The sequence below is a fragment of the Neovison vison genome, chromosome 7 (assembly GCF_020171115.1).
Source record: "Neovison vison isolate M4711 chromosome 7, ASM_NN_V1, whole genome shotgun sequence".
NCBI classification, from domain to species: Eukaryota; Metazoa; Chordata; class Mammalia; order Carnivora; family Mustelidae; genus Neogale; species Neogale vison.
The window spans coordinates 16,229,168-16,250,778 of record NC_058097.1 but is presented as its reverse complement, the minus strand read 5'-3'; the positions used below and the strand labels follow the sequence as shown (position 1 = coordinate 16,250,778).

At 35.8% G+C, this 21,611-nt stretch overlaps 1 protein-coding gene across 4 annotated transcripts in view; it reads left to right on the top strand.

Moving 5' to 3' along the window:
• The window catches only part of NFAT5 (nuclear factor of activated T cells 5), a 115,252-nt gene that overhangs the window by 67,157 nt on the left and 26,484 nt on the right, over positions 1 to 21,611 (top strand). For all 4 annotated transcript variants that reach the window (XM_044255824.1, XM_044255823.1, XM_044255826.1 and 1 more), the window contains 5 exons: positions 2,580 to 2,772; positions 6,007 to 6,197; positions 8,500 to 8,672; positions 16,563 to 16,697; positions 16,823 to 16,875. In XM_044255824.1, coding sequence (XP_044111759.1) covers positions 2,580 to 2,772; positions 6,007 to 6,197; positions 8,500 to 8,672; positions 16,563 to 16,697; positions 16,823 to 16,875 — 745 coding nt within the window. The remainder of the gene's footprint in view (positions 1 to 2,579; positions 2,773 to 6,006; positions 6,198 to 8,499; positions 8,673 to 16,562; positions 16,698 to 16,822; positions 16,876 to 21,611) is intronic.

Sequence of the window (21,611 nt, the reverse complement as noted above, 5' to 3'; positions counted from 1 at the left end):
ACATTTGAGCCTTAGAGGATAAGGATAGTTTTGAGGGCTTTTCAAAGTTTCATTTCAGAAGTTGTTTGGTTACATGGACTGTTCTTTAAGAATATGTATACTTGTCAGCTCACTTAGCAGTCTTCATCCCAAATGAAATATTTTGTTTTACTGAAATAGTAAAACTCATTTTCATCTGTTTATCCTCATAAATATTAGCTTGGCTAGAATAAGTGAATATAAAAACTATATCTTGTAGTTCATTGACATATGCTAAATTTTCCTTGTATTTCAAACTAAGTGTTCCCTTTTCTTATTATAAGATTAATAGGTATTAATTACAAACACTTGGAAAAATGCAGAAAAATAGGAGAGGATAAATCAGCCATAATCTAGTCACTCTATAGAACTGCTTTTAGCATTTTGCTATATTTTCTTTTTAACGAATATTTGGGGAGTATTTTTACATAGTTTCTGTAAGTGAATATTTTTGCTTTGATTTAAAAATAGGTAAAAAATGATATCATTGTAGGTTTTCATAGATAAGAGCAAATGTATTGAGAGCACATTGTATTGAAAGCAAATGTTTGAATTTCTACCCAGAATGATGAAAATAGGATTTGTTGCCCATTGTTCCAGTTTCAACTCTTTGATTCGTAGAATGTATTCTTCTAGGGCCTTTTAAATGACTTACACAGGTAATCTTTGACTTATGTCTGTCAAACTTAAACGAATATGGTATTCCTTGGCCAGTTAGGATCCAGTCTTTCTCATCTTAATATTATAATAGATACTCTTTTATCTTTTTTTCTTCTCCTTTCCTTTCTTTGTTCCTTGTTTTTTCCTATTTGCTTTCAATAACGACTATTTTCTTGGCACCTTTGGTTTTAGGAATTGTGCAAGGTTCAGGGAATATGAAGATGGTGGAGCACAGTACTAGCCCTCAGAACTCTCCTACTTACCTTGTCAGTGTTAGTGCATTCCTTTGCATTCCTTCTTTTCTCCATTCTTCTTTCCCTTTCCTAGCCATGAGTTTCACCCCAGTCCCTAGTTCCATTGAGAATATGGTATTTCCTCCTTTAGTTATTGATAATAGAGGCAACAACTTGGTTAGAGATGAAGGGTTAAACATTAGGGCCATTTTTAAGGCTTCTTAGCCACCATTGCTCTTCTTTGTTTGATTCATAATGTTCCTCCTGGGACCTATTTGTTTTTGGATATTTTTGTCCATAGTCATCTCTTGGCTCCTGTATTTTCAATGTGAGTCATACAGAAAGTGTTATAGGCCATGACATTTTATTTTATTTTATTTTAAAGATTTATCTATTCATTTGGGGGGGGGTGCAGAGAAGAGGGAGAGAATCTGAAACAGACTACCTGCTGAGCACAGAGCCCGATACAGAGTTGATCTCAGGAACCTGAGACCTGAGCCCAAACCAAGTCCAACCTTAACTGACTGAACCACCCAGGAGCCCCCCTGACTCTATTTTAAAATACCCTTGGATAGGGGTGCCTGGGTGGTTCAGTCAGTTAACTGTCTGCTTTTGGCTCAGGTCATGATCCCAGGGTCCTGGGTTTGAGCCCCATCTCGGGTTCCCCGCTCCCTGCTCAGCCAGGAGTCTGCTTCTCTCTCTCCCTCTGCCCCTCCCCCTGCTTATGCTCTCTCTCTCTCTCTCTCTTACTCACTCTCTCTCAAGTAAATGAATAACATCTTTAAAAAAAATGTACATGGATAATTTTAAGTCTATTTTAGAACTAATAGTATTGTTTTGTATTTGTCATATTTGCAGTGCTTCAGATTAAATGTATTGACCTAAAGCCCTAACCACTGTTTGAAATATTTTTCTTTGAACATACGTTCCACTAGCAAATGCCTGAAATACAGTTTTAAATACAGTTTTAAAGAAATACAGTTTTAAAGAATAGATTTCCTATCTGTAAAGCCCAGTTATAAAGATTTTATATGCTAAGGTCTTTAATTATTTAATCACAAATATAAATACTCTGAAAAATTACACTTCTAAGAAAGATAGTTTAGAGTAAATCTAGTTTCCCAATACAAATTGGGTTACTGATATTTTATAATTTTTTCAGAAAAATTACTGAGAAAGAGCTCCAAAAGAATATGTATGCTACATGTAGTTTTGTTTTATTAAGGCCTTCTGTTTATTTCTTTTTGCTACCCCCACATATCTTTTTTTTTTTTTTTACCCCCACATATCTTTTGCCTTGCAAGTCTGATTAGAAAATAATGATAGTTAATCTTGTAGCTTTAAAATTTGTTTTGATTGAAGTGCCATGTGAAAGGTTATAATGACATCAGCTATTCTCTTACCTGTTAGTCCTGGCTTATTACATTCAGTCTTCCTTCCCATCACACATATGCATTTTTTATTTTGGCCTTGTATAGTTAAATTTTATTTAAAACTTTTAAGAGATACTTTGCTTATGGAATGTATCTTCCTTTAGGCTGTATTGTCAGTAAGATAATTAATTGCTTTTAATGTCACTGCCTATTCTGTTTCTTCCTTTATCTTAGATGACTTTTGTAGAAAAAACTCATTTTGATACTTTTTCCATGTTGTGCTTTGACTTCTCAGAACACTGGAAAACCAAAAAGCAAGTGGAGTAAAGAAGAGCCCTATGTTGTGTGGACAGTATCCTGTTAAAAGTGAAGGAAAGGAGCTGAAGATAGTTGTACAGCCTGAGACCCAGCACCGAGCTCGGTACCTGACTGAGGGTAGCCGTGGCTCAGTAAAGGACAGAACACAGCAAGGCTTTCCTACAGTAAAGGTACTTATTTTATTTTTCAGTATACAAAGAATTTCTCCAGTTTTGTTTTTAACCAGCAAAAGCTGCCTACAATAGAATAGTAGAATTATTAGATATATATAATGGAAATTAAAACAAAAGTCTAACTAGATTGTAAGCCCAATATTGTTATTTTTATTTCATTTGAATTTTAGCTTAGATCCAAGAGGAAGTAAGAATGTATTCTGATAAATATTGGAAAATCATGAATTAAGTTCTCCTTACATTTGACATTGGTAGCACCTGTATTCACTTCTTCCCAAACTTAATATTTAAGAAGATATTTTAAAGTGGATTCAAAGAAATATTGTAGAAATTATTATGAGCTTGGAAAATAAGGTTTTGAGATGGCTAAAGAAATCAGGACTGTTAATCTCAGAAAAGAATTGGTTGAAAATAATTTAAGTCAGGGTGCCTGGGTGGCTCAGTGGGTTAAGCCGCTGCCTTCGGCTCAGGTCATGATCTCAGGGTACTGGGATCGAGTCCAGCATCGGGCTCTCTGCTCAGCAGGGAGCCTGCTTCCCTCTCTCTCTCTCTCTCTGCCTGCCTCTCTGTCTGTCAAATAAAAAACAAATAAAAAATCTTAAAACAAAACAAAACAAAACAAATATTTAAAAAAAAAAAGAAAGAAAGAAAATAATTTAAGTCTTCGTTTAAGAGTTAGGATATTGGGGCACCTGGGTGGCTCAGTTGGTTAAGCATGATCTGCCTTCAGCTCAGATCATGATCCCAGGGCCCTGGGATCGAGCCCCACATCAGGCTCTCTGCTCAGTGGGGAGCCTACTTCTCCCTCTCCCTCTGCTTCTCTGCCTGCTTGTACTCTCTTACTCTGTCAAATAAATAAATAAAATCTATGTTTTTTTGTTTTTTTTTTTTTAAAGATTTTATTATTTATTCGACAGAGAGAGATCACAAATAGGCAGAGAGGCAGGCAGAGAGAGAGAGGAGGAAGCAGACTCCCTGCTGAGCAGAGAGCCCGATGCGGGACTTGATCCCAGGACACTGAGATCACGACCCGAGCCGAAGGCAGTGGCTTAATCCACTGAGCCACCCAGGTGCCCCTAAAATCTATGTTTTAAAGAAAGGATTAGGATATCATTGGTGCATGGGTGGCTCTGATGGTTAAGCATCTGCCTTCGGCTCAGGTCATGATCCTAGGGTTCTGCAGTTGAGTCCCACATTGGGCTCCCTGCTCAGTAGGGAGACTGCTTCTCCTCTGCCTCTCTCTCTCTGTGTCTGTCATGAATAAATAAATAAAATCTTTAAAAAAAAATAGGATATCAACTGGATCTTCATCTTTTCAGAATTTAGACTGAAAGAAAAAAAGAAGCTTAAATTTCAGCACCTGGGAAACTTTGTTAGAATATTTCTCTTTGAAGACAAACCAAAAAGTAGTTGGGTGGGGAATATTTAATAAGTGTTTCTGTTTCTTATAAAACATTAAACAGGGAGGAATTTTGGCATAGTAAATTCATGTTAAATGCAGTTTGTGAAAATGTTAGTTGAACAGTATTCAGTTGGACTGCCTTTCATTTTAAATTTTAATAAAATATGGTAGAATCTTGGGGTCAGGAAACCTGTCCGTGGCCATTTATAAGGTTGGTTAATATTCAACAACATCATTCTTTATCCCTCTGCTACTCTTCACACCAACCCATACTTAGTCCCTCATAGTCAGGACAAATAATAGGTGAATAAGAAATTTCAGTTATGCTTTCTGTAAATATTTGTCTTAACGAGAAGTGTTGATAGTTTGGTGAGTATTTTTAACCCAATTGCTCTGACTTTATGCTTTAAGTACTCTCTGGTCAGAAGTATTATTAGAGGGCGCCTGGGTGGCTCAGTGGGTTAAAGCCTCTGCTTTTGGCTCAGGTCATGATCCCAGGGTTCTGGGATCGAGCCCCACATCGGGCTCTCTGCTCAGTGGGGAGCCTGCTTCCTCCTCTCTCTCTGCCTGCCTCTCTGCCTACTTGTGATCTCTCTCTCTGTCAAATAAATAAATAAAATCTTTAAAAAAAAAAAAGAAGTATTATTAGATTGTCTGTGATAGGGAGTGAATTGCCCGACCTCAAAAGTTTATTTATTCTTTCATTCAACAAATATGCACCCCTTTATGTGCCAGACACTGTTCTAGGTACTGTTAGTGGTTTGAGTAGATTATTTATCTGCTTATTTCCGTCATTTTGATATCTTTTCACAGAGATAGAGCCATACTGGGTTAGAAAAGATGTATGAATTTTTTAAAGCCTTTTGGTATACAGGTTATTTTGTGACTTTATGCATTCTGTATTAGCTCTTCCAGTGTTTAACTATATAAACATGAACAAAAATCTGCATTGGAAACATTTTTCCCCAAATGATGTTTTAAATATTTATTTATTCTTCACCATACAAATTATAATTTATGAAGGCTTGTTAGAGACCTGAAAGGACCCATAGATCCTGGTCTAAACTAACAGTTTTCAAACCATAATTTTTTTTAAGATTTTATTTATTTATTTGACAGAGAGATCACAAGTAGGCAGAGGGGCAGGCAGAGGGGCAGGGGCTAGAAGCAGGGTCCCCACTGAGCAGAGAGCCCCATGTGAGGCTTGATCCCAGGACCCTGAGATCATGACCTGAGCTGAAGGCTTAACCTACTGAGCCACGCAGGCACCCCCAAACTATAATGTTTTGGCCCATGATTTCATGATGGGGTGTGTGTGTTGCTAATCTATGCAGATGAGCCCCATTTCCCTTTTATTTATATAGGAGCACTTCAGACACTTTCCTATTTACTATTAAAAGACTTAAAAAATTCAGTATGTATATTCATTTGATGGTAATATTAATGATGCCAGTAAAACAATTTAGTGAATTTTCCATTAGTGATGGTGGTGAATTTTAAATAACCCACATGCTTTGGCAGTCCATAAATTTATAAATACCTAAAGGACTGTATTCATTTGCATCTAGTTGTACAAATTAATTATAAATGGTAATTTATTATTAAACATATAAATTTTCCTCAAAGTATGATTATTTCAGAATTAAAACTTACGATTTCCTACAGAAACTTAGCCAACTCTCCTTTTTATGAAAATGTACTTTTGTTTTTCTTGAGGATTTAAATTATTTCCTTATTGTTATCCAGTTATAGGACTTGGTCTTAAGTGTTTGATTGGACAGTTAGATTATTTGAAAGGCTAATTTATGTTCCATGTTATCTCACTCCAGCTGGAAGGCCATAATGAGCCCGTAGTGTTGCAAGTGTTTGTGGGTAATGACTCTGGTCGAGTGAAACCACATGGATTTTATCAGGCCTGCAGGGTTACTGGGCGAAATACAACTCCCTGTAAAGAAGTGGACATTGAAGGCACTACTGTTATAGAAGTTGGTCTTGATCCAAGCAACAACATGACACTGGCGTAAGTACTTACTATAAAAAAATGTTTCAGTATACATTACACTTTTGCAGGGGGCTCAAAAAAATTTTAGTTTTTAGTGTAAAAAAAAATAAGACTTTGAATATTTTATTAAAATGTTTTAAACATTTACAAATACAGAAATAGATTATTGCAGAATGGTAATAGGTTAAAATGGACTCTTTTGCCCTTTGCCGTGGAATTCCCATGATGAAAGGCAAGGAAATAAAAGCCAGGTGGAATGCTGACTTTTTAAAAAATAATATGGACTTACTTTTTGGAATTAATAAAAGTAACGTTAAAAAATAAAAATTACAGACAATTTGATTTGCTCTCCTAAATTCTGCCTTTTCTCCCCCCCTAAATTCTGCTTTCTTAGTGTTTGCATTAGAAACTTTGATAGACCATTTGTGGTACCTTGACCCATCTTGATGTGAAAAAGCATATTGTGTTTATTTCACCTTCTGTGTTTATTTTCTTATATTAAAAAAGAGTATGTTTTTTCATCTTATGGATTTTCATTGCCGAAAAAAATATTAAAAGTGTTAATGATTTAAATTTAAAAAATTTTTCCCTTAAGCCTTTTGCTAAGGTCTTTTAATTCTAAAGTTGAACCATAACAGCAGCAGATATATTGAAAAGGGGTACACTTATATTGTAATTATTTGTATTAGATAGCCAATGACATTTCTGTATTTAATTCTGAGTTTCCTTTTGAAAGCCATTTTGAATAGGTTAGTAAGAGGTTAATTGGAAAGGAAAATTTTGAAAAATATTTAGTAAAGACTTATTTTTTAACTTTTGAAAATTGTAAAAATAAACATATGTAGTGGAAGAAAGGAAGGAAGTTACTGGTTATAAAAATAGTGCTTATTCACTATAAGTCAAATACAGAACAATAAAAAATAATAAAGAAAAATGAATAAGAAAAAACTAAAAACATACCTCTCAAAAGCCAACTTCCCAGAAATAACTACTTTTTTTTTTTTTTTTTGAGAGACAGAGTAAGCCAACAAGAGAGGGAACACAAGCTGGAGGAGGGGCAGAGGGAGAGGGAGAAACAGGCTTCCCTCTGAGCAGAGAGCCGAATATAGGGCTCTATCCTAGGGTCCTGGGATCATGACCTGAGCCAAAGGCAGCCGCTTAACGAACTGAGCCACCCAAGTGCCCAGTAACCACTATTTTGATATGTATCTTTCCATTCTTTTTTTCTGGTAACATTGAAATAATACTGTACCCATTGTTTTGTAACCTTGCTTTCACTTACCATCAGCATATTCCATATAGTAAATATTATCTTATAGCATATTTTTTTAATAGCATATATTTTAATGGCTATATAGTGTTCTCTTCTTTTGGAGACAATTGCTAGTTTTGTGTTTGTGTGTGTTTTGTTTTTTGGTTTTTGTTTTTTTAGTAAAATTCATTCCTTTTATTTTAATATATGAATTTGCAAAAATAGAGGATGCACTTATTTTTTTTTGAATGGCAGTCCGGGTGCCAGACTGGCTCTTAATGTCAGCATTGCGAATTTGAGCCCCACACTGGGTATAGAGCATGCTTTAAAAAAAATAAATTAAGGGGCACCTGGGTGGTTCAGCCAGTTAAGTGTCTGCCTTCAGCTCAGGGCATGATCCCAGGGTCCTGGGATTGAGCCCCTGCTCAATGGGGATTGTGACTCTCCCTCTCTTTCTGCCTCTCCCCTGCTTATTCTATCTCCAATAAATAAATACAATCTTAAAAAAAAATAGAAAAAATAAATTAAAAATTTTAAATGGTCAAAGTATCTCTTATAAACCCTTATGTTCAGATTTTGAAATAGTGATTTTGCTTTACTATTTTTCCACTATTATTATGAATGAAAATTCAGCAAGAATTATGAATATTCAGAATTCATCCTTCCATGCTTTTTAAATTTGGAAATTTATGATTGTATTACATTTTCAAAAAATTAATAATTAAATTAAAAAAAATTTTTTTTAAAGAAACTTATTTGGGGCACATGGGTGGCTCAGTTAGTAAAGCATCCGACTCTTGATTTCAGCTCAGGTCCTGATCTTAGGGTTTTATGGCTGAGCCCCTGTGTCAGGCTCCACACTATGCGTGAAACCTGCTTAAGAAGATTCATTCTCCAAAAAAAAAAAAAAAAAGATTCATTCTCTCACTCTTGCTCTCGCTCTCGCTCTCCTCCCCTCTCTCCCCTCCCTGCTCCTCCCCCGCCAAAAAAGAGGCATATTTGGTTAAGAGTATTGTACTGTTTATAAAACAGAAAATATCAGTTAATGTCTTTTTCTTTGTGTGTTAGGGTGGACTGCGTAGGGATATTGAAATTGAGGAATGCTGATGTTGAAGCCAGAATAGGAATTGCTGGTTCCAAGAAAAAAAGCACTCGTGCCAGATTGGTTTTTAGAGTTAATATCACGAGGAAAGATGGCTCCACTTTGACACTGCAAACACCCTCTTCTCCGATTTTATGTAGTAAGTAAGAAAATATGTATTGAAATTTTTTTTTGTTTTCTGTTAATTTGCAGACATCTCTAAATTTCAGATGTATCATATGTTCTAGCTTGTGATCTTGCAAAACTTGAAACATTTTAAAAAGCTGTAGTTAAATTTTCTAGACTAAAATGTGGATAATATCAAATAAAATTCTAAAGGTGTATAGTATTTTATAGTTCCCTATTATCCCATACTAATTTTAAAAGTAATTTGAGGGGACGCCTGGCTGGCTCATTTGCTGGAGAGTGTCACTCTTGATCTCGGGGTCATGAATTCAAGCCCCCCACACTGGATATGGAGCCCGCTTAGAATTTTTTTTTTTTTTTTTAAAGTACTTTAGGGGCACCTGGGTGGCACAGTTGGTTAAGCTTCCAATTCTTGATAACAGCTCAGGTCTTGATCCTCACGGTCATGAGTTCAAGCCCCGTTGTTGGGCTCCATGCTTAAGAAAATGTACTCTGAATGGTTTACTTGAAGTAAATTATAAATCCAAAGGATTTTTTTTGTGTATCTTTATTGTGTGGTAAATTGCTGTGATCCTAAGTCTATTTTCTATTAGAACATAAGAAACACTAAGGTAAGCAGAACTTTGTGAATGAATATACAGTAGTGGGAGTTCTGATTACAAATTATGGCATTAAATTACAGTGTTGGGAAGTGGGAAATAAGATTCTTACTTTGCTCAACTTGGCTTACCTTGTATGGATTCCATTCTATAGTTGATGAAACTGAGACTTATAGAGGTTAAATAACTCCTTCAAGGTCATACAGCTAGCAAATAGTAAGACTAGGATTCAAAGCCTCTGCTTTTAACCACTATGCTCTTTTGTCATTATAATCACTTAGAATGGCAATGCTGAAACCAAGTTTAAACAATTCATTTCATCCTAACCATAGCCTCTGGGTTATGGTTAAGACTATGGTTAAAGAAAGAGATTATGTTAATGAACCATGTCCCCTACCTAGGAGATTTATTGGTGTAGTTTAGATTTTTTATGAATTAATATAGATCTCAGTTCATATTGGGGGATTTTCCTTGAATACCTAAATTGTCCCTTCCATTTCTTTTTGTAGAAGTCATTTATTATGGAGGTGTAGAATATTTATTTTTATTCCTCTAGTTGACTATTTGTCACTCTTCATCTGCTTAGAGAAACTGGATTCAATAACATGAACAATACTTTCTTTGAAAGAAAGGAGTACCAAAAAGGATGTGGTCTTGCCATTCGTGACAACACAGATGAATCTACAGTGTTAATGTCAATATTACTTTTCACAGTTTTATTTTCTCTCTCTCTTATACTCTGTGGCATATATATATATATATATATATATATATATATAAAATTTTTTTAATTTTTTAATTTTTTTAAAAGATTTTATTTATTTATTTGACAGAGAGAGATCACAAGTAGGCAGAGAGGCAGGCAGAGAGAGAAGGAGGAGGAAGCAGGCTCCCTGCTGAGCAGAGAGCCCGATGCGGGACTCGATCCCAGGACCCCGAGATCATGACCCGAGCCAAAGGCAGTGGCTTAACCCACTGAGCCACCCAGGCGCCCTATATATATATTTTAAAGATTTTATTTTATTTATTTGACAGACAGAGATCACAAGTAGTCAGAGAGACGGGGGCGGGGTGGGGGGGGGTTGTGGAGCAGGCTCCCTGCTGAGCAGAGAGCCCAGTGTGGGGCTCCATCCCAGGACGCTGAGATCATGACCTGATCCAAAGGCAGAGGCTTAACCCTATGAGCAATGAGGCGCCCCTACTCTGTGGTTTTTAAAGCACTTTCATATATGCTGAGGTCTTAGGAAATTAATAAATGTTTACCTTATAATTGGAGTTAGACACTTGGGAGTTGAGAAATTGAGATGATAATGCCAATTTCACTACTGATAAAACTGTTAGGAAGAGGACTTTTTCATCCCAGAGTAGGGTATATCTATCAATCCAGTCAGAGCAGTTGTAGGCTTCTTAGCCTTCTATAGTTGTAGGCCTCTTACCAACTGGTACAAACCATCTAAAATGTCTGCTTTGGGTCACCTGGGTGGCTCATTTGGTTGAGCAGCTGCTCAGGTCATGATCATAGGGTCCTGGGATGGAGCCCCAAGACAAGGCTCTCAGCAAGAGCCTGCCTCTCCTTATCCCTGCCACTCCCTTTGCTTGTACTCTCTCTCTCTTTCTGTCAAATAAGTAAATAAAATATTTTTTAAAAAGTTTAAATAAAATGTATGCTTTGTGCATGTAGGCAGTTGCAGAAGAGGGAGGAAAGAAGACTGGGCTAATCATGCCTAAGCCCTGGTTCCAAATCCACTGTAGTTAAGTCATTTTTCCTCTCTAGTGAGTATTAATCTAATGGAGTTTCCTAAAATAAGAGTACTACATTATCCTATTTGATCTTGAAAACAACTCTGTTATTAATAAAATAGAAATGATTCTTTTCATTTTTTATGTAATAGAATAGGGATAAAACTGTTGAGAGTAGGAAATGGTAAATAAGAGAAAATCTGATTTTTTTGTTGTTCATTGTTTTGAGCTGATAGCTCCCATAAAATATAGGAAAGAGGGGCGCCTGGGTGGCTTGTTGGGTTAAAGCCTCTGCCTTCGGCTCAGGTCATGATCCCAGGGTTCTGGGATCGAGCCCCACATCGGGCTCTCTACCCTTCAGAGAGCCTGCTTCCTCCTCTCTCTCTCTCTGCCTGCCTCTCTGCCTACTTGTGACCTCTGTCTGTCAACTAAATAAATAAAATCTTTTAAAAATATATATATAGGAAAGAATTAATTTTTATCAACTTTAACATAATAGTGGATATACATTTTAAGTTGTATAGCTTATAATTAAGGTTCAGTATATAGGCATTTAGTATCTTAAATTCGCATATAGTTAGGTTCATGCTTTCCCATAATAGTTTTCTTTTTTCTTTTCTTTTCTTTTTTTTTTAAAGATTTTATTTATTTATTTGCCAGACAGAGGTCACAGGACCCCGGGATCATGACCTGAGCCGAAGGCAGAGGCTTTAACCCACTGAGCCACCCAGGCGCCCCTCTTTTTTCTTTTATAATAGTTTACTGAGATATAATTTGCATACCATGCAGTTGAGCCTTTTAACATATACAGTTTTATCATATTCACAAAGTTGTATGACTGTGACCATTATCTAATTTTAGAACATTTTTACTGTCACCAAAAAAAGAAATCCTGTACCTCTTAGCAGTCACTCTTCATTCCCCTGTTATCCCAGACCCTGGAAACCACTATTCTACTTTCTACTGGATTCTGCTGGATTTGCCTACTCTGGACATTTCCAATAGGGGCCCTGGGTGACTTAGTTGGTTGAGCGGCTGCCTTCGGCTCAGGTCCTGGGCTCCCTGCTTAGCAGGAATTCTGCTTCTCCCTCTCCCTCTGCTCCTCCCTCCCTCTGTCCCTCTTTCCCTCCCCATCTGCTATTCCCTTTGTCTCTCCCTCTCTAAATGTGTGTGTGTGTGTGTGTGTGTGTGTATTATGAAGAAGTGGCAAGATTTGAAGGTAGTAGAGCTAGGCAAGATTTGTTTTATAGGAACTTGTGTGTTGAGCTAAAGAATTTAATATTTTAACCTGTCCACTTTAGGAAGCCTGAGGCCTACACTTAGACTTTAGAGGGGGGCATATGAGGGAAGAGAAAAAGTAAACATAAAAATAATACACAGCGAAAGGTCCCCCAGAATCCTTTTATTTAAAAAATTTTACAAAAGAATTTCCATTATGGGTTCCTGGTTTATGTTTATTTCCATGAATATAACCTTTTTGATAGGTTTAAGCAAATGGAATAGAAAGAGAGGTGAAAAGGAAATAGGTTAGTAAGAAGGGTTAGAATTGGAATGGGAGGTAGAGGGAAACAGGAAGATGAGAGGGAGGTAGAAGAGGAATAGGGGCCAAAAGGTGATAGAGGTGGAAGGGAGGAGAGGAAGCAGACATTTGATCTTCCAGCTAGAGACACTCCGTGGAAAGAAGGCCTATTGCCAGAATTCATGTTGTGCTTTGTGACATTGAAAAAGAAGGTCTGCTTTTACTTGCTGGTTTAACAATGACCATTAGATCCAATTTTAGTATATGTGCTGCCGAAGCGAGCACACAATGACCATTAGATCCACTACCTGTTTTTTTTGTTTGTTTGTTTTTAAGGGGATAGAAGAATTATCCCCTTTTATTTTCTTGACCTATTTCTATTTCTCTAGACAATACAAGTATACATTTTTTTTTTATATTGTGTGCATTATGTGGTGATACTATATCAAATTAAGAATATCAATTTCCGGGGCGCCTGGGTGGCTCAGTGGGTTAAAGCTTCTGCCTTCAGCTCAGGTCATGATCCCAGGGTCCTGGGATCGGGCCCCGCATCGGGCTCTCTGCTCAGCAGGGAGCCTGCTTCCTCCTCTCTCTCTCTCTCTCTGCCTGCCTCTCTGCCTATTTGTAATCTCTGTCTGTCAAATAAATAAATAAAATCTTTAAAAAAAAAAAAGAATATCAATTTCCATACTTTTTTAGTATCTTCCCTCCTATGCTAATTTTTAAGATCTAACAAAATTAATTAGGCTTTCTTCACAATAATATATATTGAATTAAATCTGACTGAATTTCATAAGTTTCTACTTCCCTTATTTCTCTGTATCCCACAACTTTAGGAAAAGGATAATATCCTTGAGTAAACTTTCCTTCTCTTCAGAGATATTATTAAAAAGATTTACTAATTCTTTTGGCATGTTGAAATATTTGCTTTTATTTTTCCTACATATATTCATATATTCATTAATTTTTTTCAGCTTTATTTTTGAGGCTATTATTTGAAAAGCATCTAGAAGCACATTGTTTTTATAGTACCAGAGAATTGGCTGCTATTTTTATTTTTTTAATTGGCTGATTTTTTTGTGTTACAGTTTTTTAAGCAGTACGATCACTTTCAAGAGCTGGCTTAGTAATTACTTAAAGATAAAATAAAATAGTTAATGCTTAAATAACACTGACTTTGGTTCTGTTTAGTATGGTAGTTTAGTTCTGTTTAGTATGTTTGGTTCTGTTTAGTATGGGGCTGTTAGGTAACCATTAAACTTTTTAGTAGAAAAGACCTTCTAAGGTCAGAGGTTGAAAGTTAAATTATCTTGAACAGTGACAGATGACAGACTAGTTCTTTGTGTAATGTAAATACAAATATATAGAAGATATATACATCATGTATCCTCCAAGGAGCCTCATTTGGCCATCATATGCCTATAATACATAAAAGGAAAAAATGAGATAGGAAAAAATGAGATAGGAAAAAATAAAAGCTTTGATAAGCATCAGTGGAGTGGAATTTCCACATAGTACTTGAAAATGGGGGGAAAGGTTGTATACTTTCCATTCATTTCGTTAATACAATATAGCCATATAATTTTCATCTCTTATTGTTTTCTAATCAAAATAATATTTACTGGGGTACCTGGCTGGCTCAGTGAGTGGAACATGGCAACTCTTGATCTTGGGGTTGTGAATTCAAGCCCCATGTTGAAGGTAGAGATTACTTTAAAAAAATCTTTCCAAAAAAATTTACTATGTTTTTCTTGAATGTCCTTTAAAAACAACTCTTGAGGGACGCCTGGGTGGCTCAGTTGGTTGGACGACTGCCTTCGGCTCAGGGCGTGATCCTGGAGTCCCGGGATCGAGTCCCACATCAGGCTCCCAGCTCCATGGGGAGTCTGCTTCGCTCTCTGACCTTCTCCTCGCTCATGCTCTCTCTCACTGTCTCTCTCTCTCAAATAAATAAATAAAAAATCTTTAAAAATAAAAAAAAATAAAAACAACTCTTGAGTTCCACTCTTACTCTAAAAAGCTGTAAATAAATTCAGTTAATTCTTCATTTACAGAGGGCATATAATTGCCGGTATTTGACCAGTAACAGTTTCTAACCAGTATATATGGATATACATTCACAATTTCTTTTAAACTCTTAGACATTGCTGAAAGTATCATTTGCCATCTAAATATTTAATAAGCACAGGATACTTACTTGTTTGTACCAGTATATGAGGCTAAATGATGCTGCAGTAACATCAACAACAAAAAACTCAGTGGCACTCAACAACAGTTCTGTTTCTCTCTCACTTTATGATAATACTGGCTATGGTTTGGAAGCAGGGCCATTCTCTTCACTGCAGGATCCAGGCTGAAGAAGCTGCCCTTATCTACATTTTTCTCCCTCTCCCTCTGCTCCTCCCTCCCTCCCTCTCTCTGACATTTTCGTAGTAGAGGGGAAAAAGGAAAAAATGGAACCATGTAAGGTTATAAAAGCTCTTCCTTGGAACTGGCATATTATTTCAGTTCACATTTCATTATACAAACAAGTCACATGGCCAGTCCTGACCTGAGTGGCACAAGAATTATAGCCTTTCCACAAGGAAGGACCAAGAGAAAGAGGGGCAGTGAATAGTTTGACAATAAAAATTTCCCATATGATATTATTAAAAGGATAAAATTAACTATTAAAATATGTAAGTGTCTAAGAGAAAAAAGTTAAACTTTTCCTAAAGTGTAGTGCAGTGGACTCTAATTAATTTAGAAGATGGTGAGTTATACAAGGCCAAATTTAGTTTACCTTTGCAGTGCTTATGTTGTGAGGGTTTACTAAAACAACAGATAGTGTAATAATCTATGTGAAAGAGCTTAACCTCCTGGGGAACAGTTTTTTTGGATACTTAAAAGGTATTTATTTGCATATGCCAGCATTTCAGAGTATTTTGGTAGAAAACTAGTCCTTAAGTGTCAATAAGGAAGAATTTTTTTTTTTTTTTTAAGATTTTGTTTATTTGAGAGAGAGAGAGGGATTAAGAGAACGAGCAGAGGGGCAGGATGAGAAGCAGACTCACCATAGAACAGGGAGCCCAATGTGGGACTTGATCCCAGGACCTTGGGATCACAACCTGACCTGAAGGCAGATGCTCACCCAGGCACTTGAAAGGAAGAATGTTTTTGGAGTCAAATATATTGGGGAACCTATATACTATGTTCGTTATTGGATATTTATAGTGTTTATCAGAATATTAAATACTTGGAGAAATCCTTTTGTTCATTTAGCTTTGCTTTAACCCAGTATTTTCCTAGATTTACTTAACTTAGGAAACTGTTACGCTAATTAATACCTATTAAATTTTCTTAAGGAAATCCTGGCATGAGAAAGTTGGTAGGCTAATTGTAATTTATTCATTAGATCTGTGCCCTCAGTACTTTACAATTCTTTTGTTTATTTTAATAGTGGTTACTTAGTCTTTATGCACTAGTTTTTCAATTGTTTTATTTTTTAACCTCAGATTATCCTAGTTCAGGGAGATCCTCTGGTAGAAAAAACTATTCTGAATTGGATTCAGTCAGTTTCTAGGTGTTCTTTTGGTGTGGGGCCTGAATCCTGGGTGTAGATCCTTAAAGAAGCCCTCAGTACCACCTAGAGGCAGATACTGCCTCAGAAGTCTTGTAATGGCAAAAACATAGCTGACATTTTTGAGGTTAGGATTGTGGGAAAAGCTTGTTTTAAATAGAATTTTTAAAAAATATTGAGACAAAAAAATTTAAAAATATTAAGACTAGTGCACATCTTAAAACTTGTTTGTTATTCACATAACGATAAAACAAAGATGACATATAAAACCTCATCTTAGGCATTAGTCCATCCCTACAAAGTCTTACCAGAGTTATTAAAAATTAGTATGGATTTTCCTGTTTTTTTTTCTGTTAGAGTGAAAGTTAAGTTGCAGAGTAAAGGAAGTTAAATTCAAGGGTCAACAAAGACAATTTCAGGAACTGATTTTAGAAAAGAAATAAGTGTTGGTGGTTCTTTTTATGGAATGCTTATGTGTACCCACAGCTCAGCCAGCAGGAGTGCCAGAAATCTTAAAGAAAAGCTTGCATAGCTGTTCAGTGAAAGGAGAGGAAGAAGTATTTTTAATTGGCAAGAACTTTCTGAAAGGAACTAAAGTTATTTTCCAAGAAAATGTTTCTGGTAAGTAGGCATAACGCTGGTATGAAGATTGTTGCACGTTCTGCTTTGTTTTAAAGATATAATAATAGCTACAAAATAAAAAAAGTTTAAAAATTTTAATAAATTACTGCTTTTATTTCAATCAGATGAAAACTCTTGGAAGTCAGAAGCTGAAATTGACATGGAATTATTTCATCAGGTATTATTTAAGCCTTTTTGTCATTTAATTATTTACTCTCTGAGAAATTCAGTTTTGTTCTGAAATTTTCCTGAATCAAACAGATTAAATTTCTTCTTTATGTGTGGTTTATATAAATCATTTAACATTCTTTCTTGAATTTCTGTAGCTGAAAACTATACTAATGCTAGAAATAAATGACAGTTCTCTATTTTTTAAAAAGTTTGAAGCATTAGTAAATAATTGTTAATAAATGAAACATTTATTTCCTAATATTTGTTTTTTCTGAGGATTTGGATTATCCTAGCCTAATATTTAGTTTATCAAAGGGAAACTTATTTATGTCAGGGGTTTTATGTTTGTTAGTTACCTTTTCACAGAGGCATTGTTTGTTAAATTTACAACAAAAGAGTCTGTATTGTAGGACCTCACCCTGTATTGTTTTCAAAATGATGAGGAAAAAGAGCTTAAAAACAAGGATAAAAAACTGATTGAAGAATTAGAATGTAGAACAAATAGGACCAAACTTACAGAAATTGAGACTCGCAGAAAAGGACAAATTTTTTAACAAATTAGATAGAACGCATATGCAGAAGAGTAGCGTATATAGGTGTGGATCACAGACAGAGAACAGCAGAGCAGGAATAAACTAATGTGTAAAGTACCTAAAGCCTAAAATTTACCGTAAAATGTTGATAGGAGTAGAAAAGAGCACATGAAAACAAGTAGAGAGATGGAAGAGGCAAAAATTAGAGACTGGCCAATTTATCAAAACAGATTAATCTTTAATTTTTAAATTTTTTTATTCCTTTGTATTTTTTTTTTAATAAATTTTAAAATATGTATCCAGTAAAATACATTGCCATACTCAAAGCTAAGGGCACAGTGTTCCCTCATTTCAGATACTAACCAGCCACAAGTTCAGGGGTCTTCTGACCACTCTCTTTTTTTTTTTTTTTTTTTTTTTACCACTCTCATTTTTGAACAGTTGGCTTCAAACTTAGGGTTTCCCACTCCCCACTTAGATTTGCTAGAATAATTCACGGTACACAGGAAACATTATATTTAATTTTAGCTTTATTATAGCAAAAGGACACTAATCAGAACCAGCCAAAGGGAAAGAAACATAGAGCAAGGTCTGGGAAGGTCCCAAAGGTGAAGCTTTTGTTGTCCTCAGGATGCCTTACACTCAGCACATCCATGTGTGATAATATGCAGAGTATTAACAGTAAGGAAGCTCACCCAAGCCATTGGTGTTTTTATTAGGTTTTTATTAGGGCTCGGTCACATACTGTCCATGCAGCTAATCTTTAGTCTCCAGTTCCACCAGAGGTTGGAACTGATATGACATTGCAAAGTCCCCTTCATAAATCACATTGTTGGACTGTCCAGTGATCAAAGTCCCCTGTCAGAAATACTCCTATCAGGCAGGAGTTTCTAAGGTCTTAGAGATTACCTTTCAGTAGCCAGGGGCAAAAACTAAACTATAGGGTAAAGTTAATTCTTCACAAAATAGTATCCTATTAAAGTGGAGCTTCTTACATACCTAGACAGATGCTATGTAGAAAGTTTTCCTCTGTCTTTATGCTACTACATGCTGCGACAGGGAGATAATAGGATGTAACAGTCATTCCTTTGTCACATACACTGTTGGGCAATCTCTGTCTTAACTGAAGTTATAGCACTTGCTTTGTCACTAGCAATCTTGGTTACCTCAATAAGACAAGTCACTTTTGTGCCCCAGTTTCCTAATCTATGAATTTTTACTAAATTATTTAAGAGGTTCCCTCTAACTCTGACATTTTATGATTTCTTATATAACTTATTTGAACAGACCATTCTCACTTCCCATGAACCAAGAGTGGCTTCCTTTCGAGGACTCCCAGAAGTTAGGGACAATGTATTATGACTCTTACGTGTTCCTCATACTATTAAGCACTCAACAGATACTCATGAAAAGCTTGCTGGTTCATTTTATTCACTTTGAAGAAAATGAGGACTCGGGTCTGAGGTTCCTTATTCTTTTTGAGGGTACTTCAAACCCTAATTTCAACCAGGCTCTTACATGCCTATAGTTTTGGTCTTGACTGAAGCTTAATTTTTCCATGCAATACTTCTGTGTGTGCCATAAACATGTTTTGTTTTTTGATGAGTTGGTTAAATTAATGTAAACTCCTTTACTTGTAATGCTCTGTTACAATTTCTCTTCCTTACCTTATCCTATAGCTAGTTCTAGAGACTGAGAAACTTGCCCTATAAATTATACAAAATATTGATAAGATAGCCCCAACAAATTATAGTCTTAACTTGCTGTCTCATGTAGAACCTAATGGTAAGAAATCTTTGTTTCTTCTCCTCCTCATCTTCTTCCTCTTCCACATCTTCCTCTTCCTCTTCATCCTCTAACTCTTCCTCTCTCTCTTCCCCTCTCCTTCTTTCCTTCCTTCCTTCTTTACCTTTGAGGCATGGGATAGTTAATATTCTTAAAACACTTTTTTTCAGGGTAGTTATGCCAGCTACAATAGATTAAAGAAGAATAATCATAAAAATAAGACATGGTGGAATGGAAAGGAATTAATGTCCTTATTTGGTGGCTATATCTAGAGGTCCTGGGGTTTTTGCAAGCAAGTATGTATAACAAACTAAAACATAATATGATCTTCCATTAATTCTGTGGTTGTGCTGTTCATTTTTAAATTTTAATTTTTTTCAGCAAGCTGTCTTTTTTTTCCTAAGGGACTTTCTGGGATATGTTTTAGAATGGGATCACAGTGAAGATAAAAAGAATTTGATCCAATGGATTATATTAAAGAAAAAAAAATTAAACATTTAGGGGTGCCTATCTGGCTCAGTTAGGGAGCATGTGACTCTTGATCTAAGGATTGTGGGTTTGAGCCTCTGTGTGGAGATTGCTTAGAAAAATAAAATTTTAAAAAATTAAACATTTAGAGGGAAGGGTACTCAGAAAACAAAAGAAGAGAAAATTGTAGTCAGTAAAGAAATACCAGGCCCATACAGAAAAGCTGAAAGGACCTCTGTGTTATTAAAACATGACCAGAAGATGGTATAGTAGAAAAGACCATTTAAAGAACCTTGCAGATTGCCATTATGAATAATTGTGATAACTATTCATTTATAACTCCAAAATCAACTCCTCAGACATTAAACTTTTTTATTATTTAAATTTAAAAATTAAAAGGTGCCTGACTGGCTCAGAGGGTTTTGTGAATCTTGATCTCAGGGTTGTGAGTTCAAGCTGCATGTTGTGTGTAAAGATTAAGAATGAATAAAACTTTAAAAACAGACTTAAAATTTGAGATTAATGAAGTCTGGGAAAACACTTATTTGTTTAATATCTGACTCTTCTATGCAAAGCCATAATATGTCTCAGGCACATGTATACCAAATGTGGTAGGCACAGGGTCATTATATCTATTCCCATTTTAATAATTTCAGATAAATTCTGTAGAAATTGCCTGTTAAATATATACAAAAAGATATGTATCTTAAAGATTAATCTCTAAGAGATCTCTTTCACATATATTTTACATATATTTAGATATATATATAGTCTCTATGTGTGTGTGTGTGTGTATATAAGACTACACACATATTAAGACTGTGTGTGTATGTGTGTGTGTGTGTATACAGTCTTAAAGATAAGTTGGTTTTGAAAGAAAGCAGGAGAGTCTCACGGCTTGAAATACAGAGATGATTTAAAGACGGGAACTAGGAGCTAGATATGGTCTTATTAAAAACCAAGAAGTATACAATTCGAAGAATAACTTGTTTTGTAAAATGTAAAACAGGCATTAGTGTTTCAAAAACACAGGTGTGTAGACTGTTATTTCTCAACCCTTAGTTTTCTGAGTTCTATTATATTCTTTAGAAGGAGAGAATTAAAAAATAAGGAGAAACTTGGGAGTTTTGGAGAAGATGGATTTTTTAGTATAAATATGGAAAGACAGTTCTTTTTTTTTTTTTTTAAAGATTTTATTTATTTATTTGACAGAGAGAGACCACAAGTAGGCAGAGAGGCAGGCAGAGAGAGAGAGAGGAGGAAGCAGGCTCCCCGCTGAGCAGAGAGCCCGATGCGGGACTCGATCCCAGGACCCTGAGATCATGACCTGAGCCGAAGGCAGTGGCTTAACCCACTGAGCCACCCAGGCACCCTGGAAAGACAGTTCTTGAAAGAAATGTCAAAAGAAATCCTCAGAAATTTGGGGAACATCTAGACGAAACAAAGGCTTGAGAATTTAGAGGTTATATATTTTCAAATGATTTTATTTGGAATTTTGTTTTGTTACGTGTCTTTAATTATATATAGGTATATATATCTCCAACTGCAAAATGAATGTGGCAGTGATAAATTATCATTTAGGAGAATGAAAAATATATAACACCATTGCTTACAAGTTCTAAAAAAGATTATCTGCTGAGAGGAAGAAAATTGTTATTTTGTATCCAAGCAGATTTTTCTAAGAAATTAAAATTGGGATTACTTCTGTTTTTCATAATTTTTTACAAAGATTTTTCTTTCTTTATTTGACAGACAGAGATCACAGGTAGGCAGAGAGGCAGGCAAAGGATGGGGGGGGAGGAAGCAGGCTCCCCGCTGTGCAGAGAGACTGATGCAGGACTTGATCCCAGGACCCTGAGATCATGATCTGAGCTGAAGGCAGAGGCTTAACCTACTGTGCCATCCAGGTGCCCCAGGATTGCTTCTGTTTTTACCCTAGAGAACATTGAACCTGCTC